Genomic DNA, 12,004 nt, shown 5'->3' with positions numbered 1-12,004 from the left:
CTTGGAGCATGTTTTTCGTTCAAAGGAATGTGCTTTTTAAATATTATTCACAAAGCTACTTTTTCTGTAAATGTTTCCATAGCATTAGAGCTAAGAATAATTTTTCTTGCCCCTGTAATTTGTGTTCAAGGAAGTTATTATAAGTGCATTTTTTGCATTCTAGTAACTTTACACTTCTGCATTTTGAGATATTGGTCACACTTTACAATAAGGTTTAATTTGTTAACATTGGTTAGCATGAACTAACAATTAACAGTACTTCTACAGCATTTCTTAATTTTAGTTATTGTTCATCTCAAAATTTACTAATACATTAATAAAAATATATTTTTAAGATCAGGAATTGTGCACTAACATGAATTTTAACTAACATTAACAAAGGTTAAATGCTGTAAAAATTAATTGTTGTCAGTTAATGTTGTCATGTAAAATTTTGCAGTAAAATATCCAAAAACAACTGTTTGGTTATGTTTATAGACAGAAAACTAATTGTTGTTATATAGCTCAACATGTTTAGTCTTATTGTTTAAATCTAATTTTCTTGATTTACCATGCCTAAATCAGTATTTTGTGAAGTAGCTAACACAGCATAATCAGATGCAGCTTTATTTTTAGTAACAGTAATACAGCATTTTCTCCATCATACAATACGTTTTAAAATTAATTGCATGCCATTTATCAACACAAGCCATCCAGCATTTAATATGTTATTCTAAAATTGATCGAGCTTACTGCAGTGTGCAACAAATGTCTCACAGCAGCCACCGAGCGAACACACAGAGTAACGTTATTACATCATTTCAACACAGTCTGATGTATCTAATATGATAAACAGAGCTGCGTTACCTCATATTCGTGACCGGAAAAGTGGAAGCGGCACCGGCGACTGTGGCACAATAAAAGTTCCGCTACTCGTGGCGTGTGTTGTGCAATCGCTCCAGCGGCCTCGTTCAGCTCCTATCCCAATTGTGAAGACCACATGTCCCAAGATTCTGCGCTCAAACTTGGCGTCATCAAGCTACGCCTTTGTTTTGAATAGGTCTCTAGCGACCTCTAGCGGACAGAAAATATTACATACTGCACCTTTAAAACCTCAATGCAGAACAGTAACCAAGAGAATGGAAATTAAATTAATGGAAAGGATGTAACTAAAACTCTTTTCTGGGGGAAAAAGTGTCTGTATCTGCTACCATTTTTGACTCTCTCTCTCTTTTAGGGTTATGGTATCATTATGTATGTCTTTATTTGGTAATTTCAACTTTAAGAATTTAGAAAGAGTTATAGGGTTGTTAATCAACTGAAGAGTTACTCTTAGCTGCTTTGATACATTGACCAAAGGTTTGGCCCAGTCATTGAGAAGAGCAAAAGCCAAGTGTTGGACAGCAATGGTTGGAAGAAAGGCACATGGAAATGTGATTAAGCAGAAATGGCATCTCCAGTTATCCACTGGGGCCGAATTACTGCTACAGTAGAGGGAATGCAGGTATTCAGCTAATAACCACTCCAGCGTCCCTCTCTGCTGCTGAGAGGAGTAAACAGTCTTGTTTTCTGTAAACAGTATGAACAATTTTGCAGTGGTTGCAGAATCTTTTTTTATTATTATTTATGATTATTCATGTAGCAGAGACCTTCTTTTAGGACACATTGCTCAAAAAAACATTATCACTATGCCACAACTCTGATATCATTGGCATTGTTACTATGTAATTTATTCCTGTGATGCCAAAGCTGATTTTTCAGCATCATTACTCCAGTCTTCACTGTCAGTCTTTACTGCTCAGTTGTAGCCTAATGGTTAGAGAGTCAGGCTTGTAACCTGAAGGTCATGGGTTTGAATCTCATTATGGTCAGGAAATGCGGGGAGAGTGCTCTCTTACACTCTCATTACCCACAATTGAGGTGCCCTTGAGCAAGGCACCTAATCCCCGGGCAAAGCAGCAAGAATGGCTGCCCACAGCTCTGGTCAGGTGTGTGTAGCCCATACTTGGCTATACGTCATGTCACTTTTTTTTTTTTCAGAATTCTTAGGTGAAAGTTTAGAAGAACAATGTATAATTACATTTTCAAATGATACAATAATATTAGTATGTTTATTGTTATTAACAAAGTTATTAATTGTACAGTCCCAGTTATATACAGGTGTTTTAGACAAAAATGTAAGTAAAATCTTAACATTTATTTTAACATTCTAAAGTGTCAGCTTTAGTAAAGTGACGGATATAGAAACAATTATAAGTCCCAGGTGCCCCCAGAATGTGTCTGTGAAGTTTCAGCTCAAAATACCCCACTGATTGTTTATTATATTATGTTTGCCATTTTTTGAGTGGAATCAAAAGATGCTATTTTCTAGGGCTGGGACAATACGTCGATGCATCGCGAATAGAGAAATGATTCTGGATCGATTCTGATATTTTCCGTATGTATTGCGATTCTCTCTCGAATCGATTCTGAGCTTAGTTTTCAACAGCAGATGGCACTGTGTGCTTTAGAAACAGCTGTACTCTGCTTCCTTCCAATTCCTTACGCACACCACTTGAACCTTCTATAAAATAGGCTAATCATTCATAAAGTTTGAAAAGGTTTCAGCGAATTGCAGTGGGCTGATTACAAATTATCTAGTGTCATAAAAGCATTCTGAGGTGCAAAATACATTGTCATACTTAGCCGAATGCACGAGTGCTCTTCTTCATTTGCAGCATGTGTCTAAAAAATAGCCTAGAGTCCCATCTGCTGTTAAAAACTAAGCTCAAAATTGATTTGCGTTTGGAAAAATAACAGAAATGATCCACGAATCACGATGCATTGATAGTATTGTCCCTGCCCTACTATTTTTGTGCATGTATCTTTAAATGCAAATGAGCTGCTGCCCCCTTGCCAGAGTAAAGCTGTGCCTTTAAAGCTTGTGCCTCAGATACTCTGCCAAAAGCAAACAAAATCATCTCTATCGTGGTAACACTCACATGACTTTGCATTTCTTCGTCATCATGAAAGTTATCATGTGCATGCATTTTAAAGCCATATCAGTTTAAATTTCTGATATATGATTTTCTGAGCGCACACATTCAAAGCACGCGCACAGAAAGCTGGCTGTCAGACGGTGTGTCCTGTGAGTATTAAACTAATTTCTCTTTCGCGTCTTAATGTGCTTAAAATGTCATATACACTAAAGGTTATGTCAAAACACACAAAGTTCACATAAACACGGTCGGTTATGTATGTGAAAGTAAATAGCGAGGAAAGAAATCACATGTGAATATTAGATATCTGTGTATTAAACTGACAGCAGCGTAATAGTACCTGCAGTATATGCTGTTAATATGAATCAAACATCAATTACTCACTGCTCTTGAATGAATAACTTTAGTAGCTTTAATAAGAATACATTTCTTACATGAATGCTGCTGTTAAAGGGTTAGTTCACCCAAAAATGAAATTTCTGTCATTAATTACTCACCCTCGTGTCATTCCAAACCCACAAGTACTTCATTCATCTTCAGAACACAAATGAAGATATTTTTGATGAAATCCGAAGGTCCAGAAAGGTAGTAAAGACATAGTTAAAATAGTCAATGTGACTACAGTGGTTCAACCTTAATGTTATGAAGCAACAAGAATACTTTTTGTGCGCAAAAAAACCCCAAAAAAACCTTTCAGTCTCCTACACAGTTGACGCAGTGCAGGGTTTGTTTACGTCCAAACGCCGGCTCAGTATTGGCCGACGCTGTGCACGTGAGCACCACGATGCATGCGTGTGATGGTGATGCAGGAGCCATCCAATACAGAGTCGGCGTTCGGACATTTTGTTTTGTTTTTGCGCACAAAACTTTTCTCGTGCTTCATAACATTAAGGTTGAATCACTGTGGTCACATGGACTATTTTAATGATGTCTTTACTACTTTTCTGGACCTTGAATGTGGTAATTTCGTTGCTTTCTATGGGAGATAAAAAATTTTTATTTTTTTTATTTCATCAAAATATCTTAATTTATGCTCTGAAGATGAACAAAGGTCTTACATGTTTGGAACGACATGAGGGTGAGTACTTAATGACAGAAATTTAATTTTTGGGCGAACTAACCCTTTAAAGGTGCTACAGAGGATGTTTTGTTTTATACATTTTTGCAATATTACTTGAAACTGTCTTTACTAACTGATTAAAGTCTATTTATTAGGTGCACTGAAAGGAATAATATTAATATACATCATCTGTGCACGAGGTAGGGCCTTAAAAACATCAGCCAATCGTTTACGCGATCATCGCGTAAACGATTGGCCCTCTGGCTTGTCAATCACTGTCATGAGGTTCCTTGTGAGAGACGAGCACGGCTGCGCGCTCCAGTAACTTTCCACACTCCACAGGCGCCGCATGCAATGTTTTTGTCAGGAGACAGGAGTAACAACTACAGATTATGAGTTACTTGCGGTGAGTCCGACATAATGAATCCACTGCCAAGTCGCAGCGAATGCTGGTGGTAAACAAACACTCGTGCACAAGTTTTGGGAGGCGTTCCCTCGAAATTAGCTGTGAAGGAGGGGGGTTGTTCTTACGCATGTGCGCATTTCAAAAACTCAGTAACAGTCTTTGGTTTCTCAGTCGACGAAATGATCCTCTTTAGCACCTTTAAATGCTCTGGCAAGGAGATAAACATGGCGGACTGTGTACAGCTCAATCAGGGGAGGAGCTAAGCTGAGAGGGCAGATTCCGTGCCAGTCATGGGCGGGGCCTGTTCCAATGTGACGTCACATTCCTGAAAGGAATGGACACTGGACACTGTTTCCAATTTATGGAGAAAATAACAAATGGAGTGGATGGATTTTTATCACAATAGGATGGTTGTGTACACACACTGCGGACACAATAATGTTCAAAAACAATGTAAAAGTGAATTTTGCATAATAGGTCACCTTTCAGTAAAAGTGATGCAGTGAACATATTTAATGAATCTCTTAAAAATACAATAAAACAACAACCTATTAATTCCATGAATGATATGAACTTAAAAAGGTTTTGTAAACATTTGTACATTTCTGAAGTTGCTCATACCTAAAATGCTTATTAATGATTATTATTCATTCCAGTGTCTCTTTAACCATGCAAAAATGTATGTGTCCTAAAACTGTACCTGACAGACAAATAGCTACAAAAATGAATTGTATGAATTTGTCTGTGGTCTGTTTTTTTTTTTTTTTTTTTTTTTTGGACAGCTGAAGAGAGATGTCAACTATACTGCCAGTCAAAAGAGACCGGAGACGTGGTGTCCATGAAGAGAATGGTGCATGACGGCACACGTTGTTCCTACAAAGACCCTTACAGCGTGTGTGTGCGTGGGGAGTGTGAGGTAAAGGTTATTCAAACACACCCACACAAACCATCCATCACTGAAGTTCATCCTCCAAAATGCCATAGAATGAATAATATCAAGTTTAATCAGCCTTCTGAGGCCTTTCCACTCCTCATTGCCATGTAAAGTGTTGAGCTAGAACAGAACACTGTCTTGAATGGTTTGTTTTCAGCTAGTTCTGTTATTGGTGGAATACATGACTGTGATGTCCTGTGGGTAGAGCAGATTGATGATGTTTTGCTACTGGAATTAAAAGATAAAGTGCATTCCAAGATGTATTGCTTTATAATCTGAGAGGGATATGAATGTCTGGAAAAGAATGGGTTTGAATTCGTTCTGGCACTGACACTCAGTAAGGGAAAGAGAGGATCTGTGATTGTTTCCATGCAGTTGTGTGCTCAAGAGTGTTTCCTGCCTAAACATCTTTAACTCTATTGTCATTGATTGATTTTATTGGCAAATATGAGTACTGGATTGAATTAGGATTAATTTTAGAGCTAATATACTATTCATACCTAATGTTGTCTTAGCCTTTATAAGGACGTCTATTGCTATGGTTGCTGCACCACACACAAAAGCTTTCAGTTATAGATTAAAATTAAAATATTTTGGAGAAATATTTTGCAGAAATAGTTTTCTTAATCAGTATTTGGTCTTGTTTTCTAAGTAAAAGTATTGAAGCATGAAGTTATGTCATGTGTGTGTGTACGTGTTTTTGTGATTTATGAGGACACAAATCTGGTATTACGACGTAAACATGAAATATGAGGACATTGCATGAGTCCTCATATGTAAAATAGCTTTAAAAACATACTAAACAATGTTTTATTAAAAATGTTTAGGAGTAGGGGTAGTTCAGGGGGATAGAATGTACATTCATTGTACAATTTATCATGACATATTTATATTTATTATGACAACTCTCTGAGTGAATTATTTTACCAGCATTTATTGTTATGCGGCATGAAATGTACATATGCTTGATTTTGGCGGACATGATCTGTTCTGCTGCTAAGCACATACAAGAATTTGTTCAATTAGTTAAAGGATTAGTTCACTTTAAAATGAAAATTACCCCAAGCTTCACTCACCCTCAAGCCATCCTAGGTGTGTATGACTTTCTTCCTTCAGATGAACACAATCGGAGTTATATTAATAAATATCCTCACGCATCCAAGCTTGTTAATGGCAAAGAACGGGAAATAAGTATGAAGCTCAAGTAAGTGCATCCATCCAACATAAATGTACTCCACACAGCTCCGTGGGGTTAATAAAGTCCTTCTTAAGTGAAGCGATGCGTTTGTGTTAGAAAAAATATCCATATTTTTGGCCTTTGTTCACCCCGTGGGGCCGTATGGAGTACCTTTATGATTGATGGATGCACTTTCTTGAGCTTCATACTTGTTTCCCATTCATTGTCATTATAAAGCTTGGATACATCAGGATATTTATTAATATAACTCAGATTGTGTTCATCAGAAAAAAGAAAGCCATATACACCTAGGATGGCTTGAGGTTGAGTAAAGCTTGGGGTAATTTTCATTTTAAAGTGAAATAATCCTTTAAAATAACATACATAAAGGAAATGCTGCTGCAAGAATATATTTAAACCCCTGTAGTAGAGCTCTACAGGTGGCACTGGGGAGGAGAAGGACTAAACAGAAGTTTTCATAATCGTCCAGCAGGGCGATCACAGGCACGGGTACAAAATGTAGGATTACGTTGAATAGGAAGTATGTCTGGTTGGCTAATGCCACGGCGTTAGAGAAATCAATTAGCATTCTGTTCAATTTTTTGCAGTGTTTATTTGCCTATTAGTCGCCTACAGGGCTTGACATTAACACCCGCCAACCCACCAAATGCGAGTAGATTTCAGCTGTGGCGGGTAAGACAGCCACTCCCACTAGCCACTTTGGTGGTTTGAATATAATTTCAGCCTATTGCCTAATCAAAGGTAAAGCAAAGTTTGTCGTAGCACAAAATTACAATCCGATCGCAATTCGTTATCGATTAATTTGCAGAAAGTGAAGGCGGGATAGGCTGAATCAGTTCTCCTTGCGCCTGAATGGTCAAATACACGCACACTCAGATGCCAAAATGTCCATTGTGTGGAGTATCTTGCATGAATACAGTTGGTTATGGCTTAAGTGGACATAAACATGTGGGTAAAAATTGGATGTGTGTCAGTATATTAAGTCCATGCATTCAGAAGACCAATTCTGTCATTGATGTTAATCAAACAACAAAATAAATGTTAAATAAACCTAGGCTATTTAATTTAATAATGTATTTGTAATTTGCTAATTTGCTTCTTTGTTCTTTTTGTATAGCTTAACAAAAATAACTTACAAAATTATCACATTTATCATATTATGGTCATATTACCTACCCGTACATACCAGCTGATATACCATGTAGGCCTAGTTTTGATTTGGGTGTTCAATCTGCATTTGAATGTTTGAAAGGGTTTTAAATATAACTAATCAAGTAAAATGACTCAAAATCAAGTAATTTTAGCATGCCAAAGTCAACTTTAATCATATAAAATGTAATTTTGTAAAAATTGTGGCCAGTGAAAATTCTGAGTGGCTAGTACTTTGGAAAAACTACTAGCCACTGTGGCTGGTGTGCAAAAAAGTTAATGTCAAGCCCTGGTCGCCTATGATTATTACTGATGAATTTAGTAGTATTCGGCTGGTCATCTCAACATAGAAGGCCTCAAGAGGCGACCCACTCCATACATAATAAATCAGCACTATTGCATGTCACTCATGTAATTTTAAATATTTTTTGAAATCATCATTTCTTCATGAGGGAAACCTTTTAATGAAAAAATGCACCTTGAATAAATTCAAAAGAGTTCCTGCAAAGACATTTTATAAAATAACATTTCTGTGAATCTGCTCAGCTGCTTATAAGACCAGCACCTTAGTTGGGCCTACATCTCTCTATATATTCTCTTAAACCCTTCTCTCTGCACAGAAAGTGGGCTGTGATAATGTTATAGCCTCAGAGCTAGAGGACGATAAGTGTGGCGTGTGTGGAGGAGACAACTCCACCTGCAAGATTGTCAAAGGAAACTTCACCCGCAGCACAAGGAAACCAGGTGAGCTTCTGCCCTCGCTGCAGACTCAGTGAGCAGGTCACTCAATGTTTTCCACCCAGATTTGTTTCAAAATTTCATCATAATCAGGAAATTCTTCCATTTTCAAATCTCATTTTAGCTTTTTTGAATTTTATTCCTAGGTTTTCTGAAGATCCTGGAGATTCCTAGAGGAGCACGCCACATACAGATCCGTGAATTCAAAGGAACTCCACATATTCTAGGTAGAAGCTCCTTCTCAGCAAATGACAGTGTGATTAATTACTCCAACACTGGCCTTCATAATGCAAGTGTCTGGCCTCCCACTGTTTGTTATTAATGGAGAGGTTTGGACTCCTCCTGGCACTGAGAACATTAGGAGCTCCAGCTCAGTGGCCGTGAAGCACCTTGGTTACTTAGAATTAATGCCTTCCAAAATTGTGATTTATAGGTACAAGAAATGCATATTAAATCAGCTTGATGAAGACTGATGCTTGTTTTTTCCCACTTGGTGCATAAATTGGACTGCATGATTGTCCTAATGTTAAATTGTCCTCTGCTAGCCGTGAAGAACCAGGCCACAGATCATCTCTTCCTGAACGACGAGGGCGATTTTCCTGAGTCACGTACAGTAATTGAGAAAGGTGTGGCGTGGGAGTATGCTAACAATGATGACATGGAGACAGTGCAGACCACTGGACCACTCAAATATGGAGTTCTCATAATGGTGAGAATGAGCATTATATCAGTTATTGTAACTATAAATCCAGAACTAAGCCTAAAGGATAATAAGGGCACTATATATAGTAGTGCATTTCTAAATACTACAAGTTGGATGATAGTTCACCCAAAAATGAAACTTTTCTCATCATTTACCACCCTCATGCCATCCCCAATGTACACTGCCCGGCCTAAAAAAAGTCACTGTTTGGATTTAAATAGGCAAATGGTTAAGAGTCTATGATTGGATCATTATTGCCGTGATTATTATGTTTCTAGCATGTTTTATGTCTGGCAAAAGTTCTTTAGGGTCCCAAAAGTCTTTGGGATGTGCTGGAGTAGACTTTACAGAGCGCTTGACTCTTGCATTGTCAATACAATATCCTGACTAAAAGTTGTTGCACCTCTTGATTGAAATGACATCACAACATTTATTTCCACCATGAGGTGCATCAATTTTTGGTCAAGATCTTGTGTTGACAATGCAAGAGTCAAGCGCTCTGTAAAGTCTACTCCAGCACATCCCAAAGACTTTCAATGAAATTAAGGTCTGGACTCAAAGGTGCCAATTCATGTATGAAAATGATTCTTCATTCTCCCTCCCAGCCATTCTTTCACAATTTGAGCCTGATTAATCTTGACATTGTCATCCTGGAATATGGCCATGATGTGTCTTCCTACGTACATTGATGTTTAAGAAATGAAAAGCTACACACTTAGAACTGCAACAGGAGCCAATCAGCTGGTTCAGTGTAGTTAACAATGTAACAGACTCATCAGCCTGTACCATCTAGACTCGAGTTTCAGGACAGAACTTGGTATTTTTCATATCCACACCTTTTGTTTTGCTTTTGAAAACATTGATTTAACTATGCTTACAATTAATACAATTACGGTTGAATCACATGATAGCAATAAGGCTAGTCAGTAGAATATATTTATAAGTAACATACTTCTCCAATATCAAATATCTTCTCCAGGTTCATTCTCAGAGCATTTCTAAAGTCACACTTTCATACAAATACATCCTGCCAGAAGACCCGCTTTCATCAATGGAGAACACCCTGCCTCAGGATGACACAATTTACTTCGAGTGGGCTCTCAGGAAGTGGTCGCACTGTTCCAAGCCATGTGGCGGAGGTACACAGCAATATAGAAGAATATTTCTCCTTTACAATTCACTTTCAATAGACTTCGAATTTAAATTGAATTGACAATGTCCCACATTATGTTGAGGTATAATTTAGTTAGGAATGACAAATAAATGCTTATTTAAAAATAAATAAAATAAAATAAATAAAAAAAATAAAACCATCTCGAGATTAAAGTTTGATTAAAGATTAAAATTTCGAGAAAAAAATTGTGATAAAATGTTGAGAATAAACTCATTCGATTGTGAGAAAAAGTCATTAAATTATGAGGAAAAAGTTGTTAAATTACGACAACAAAATCATTACATTACGAATTTGTTCTCATAATTTAACAACTTTTTTCTCGTAATTTAATGACTTTATTCTCATAATTTAATGGGTTTATTCTCAACATTTTATCTTGACTTTTTTTCTCATAATTTAATCACTTTATTCTCATAATTTAATGACTTTATTCTCAACATTTTATCTCGACTTTTTTCTCGAAATTTAACAACATTTTTCTCATAATTTAACAAATTTGTTCTCGTAATTTAACAACTTTTTTCTCGTAATTTAATGACTTTATTCTCAACATTTGATCTCGACTTTTTTCTCGAAATTTAACGAGTTTTTTCTTGTAATTTAACAAGTTTATTCTCAACATTGTATTTTGAATTTTTTCTCGAAATTTAACAACTTTAATCTCGAGATGGTTTTATTTTTTTATTATTGCTTGGCCCTAATCCTCTTCCAGTTGGTATAATTTATTAATGTTTTTGATCTTATTTAAAAAAATTGTTTAAAACAATATTGTGAAATATTATTAAAAATACTTTTCTATTTTAATATTTTTAAAAATGTAATTTATTCCTCTGAAGCTGAATTTTCAGCATCATTACTCCAGTCTTCAGTGTCACATGATCCTTCAGAAATCATTCTAATATGCTGATTTGCTGCTGAAGAACATTTATATTATTAGCAATATTGAAAACAATTGTGCTGCTTAATATTATTGTGGAAACCATGTTACATTTTTCAGGATTCTTTGATTAATATAAAGTATTTAAACAGCATTTATTTGTACCATTAATCTTTTGTAGCAATTAAGTCTTCCCTGTCAATTTTTGATCAAAGGAATGCATGCTTGCATGCATCATTACAAAGTTGTTAGAAAGAAAAAAAATCTTAGTGACCCAAACTTTTGAAAGGTACTGTATGATGTTTGTGTGTAATTCATACTGAAAAGTAAAAGTATTGTTTGTTCTTTCTTTATACTTCCTTAAAGTAAGATTTGAATTACAATTCTGTTTGGTACCTCAATTCAGATTGAGGAAAATTGATAAAAGAATTTAATTCTCAGTTCAACTCTGAACGGTGAACAACCCTAACAGACATGAGCTTTGATTGAAACTTGGATCGACCGTAGGAGACAGCAGCTTGTATTGTGCCGTTTTGTCTATTTATCTGGCTTGCAGGGAAACAGTACACACGTTTTGGATGCCGGAGGAAGTCGGATGGCAAAATGGTACACCGCACACTCTGCGCCAACATACCCAAACCCCGCGCCATCAGTCGAGCCTGCAACCAGAAGGAGTGCTCAGAACCAATGTAAGCAAATGAGGTTCACCATGTGGTAGTTTTGCCCCAATATCATACAATTGTACTTGAAAACACACAAGTGATGGATGGTGTAAGGAAATGGGAGTTTGTGAACATTTTTTGAATGT

General features: G+C 36.5%; 1 protein-coding gene across 1 annotated transcript in view; it reads left to right on the top strand.

Moving 5' to 3' along the window:
- The window catches only part of adamts2a (ADAM metallopeptidase with thrombospondin type 1 motif, 2a), a 100,004-nt gene that overhangs the window by 76,218 nt on the left and 11,782 nt on the right, over positions 1-12,004 (top strand). Inside the window, exons 13-18 of the mRNA XM_067375183.1 lie at positions 5,206-5,339; positions 8,325-8,448; positions 8,589-8,669; positions 8,988-9,151; positions 10,125-10,284; positions 11,753-11,885. Of these exons, the coding sequence (XP_067231284.1) occupies positions 5,206-5,339; positions 8,325-8,448; positions 8,589-8,669; positions 8,988-9,151; positions 10,125-10,284; positions 11,753-11,885 (796 nt within the window). The remainder of the gene's footprint in view (positions 1-5,205; positions 5,340-8,324; positions 8,449-8,588; positions 8,670-8,987; positions 9,152-10,124; positions 10,285-11,752; positions 11,886-12,004) is intronic.

The sequence above is a fragment of the Chanodichthys erythropterus genome, chromosome 22, assembly GCF_024489055.1.
Source record: "Chanodichthys erythropterus isolate Z2021 chromosome 22, ASM2448905v1, whole genome shotgun sequence".
Classification (NCBI taxonomy): Eukaryota; Metazoa; Chordata; class Actinopteri; order Cypriniformes; family Xenocyprididae; genus Chanodichthys; species Chanodichthys erythropterus.
Note: the sequence above shows the minus strand (reverse complement) of the source record. Positions and strands in the feature narration are given on the sequence as shown.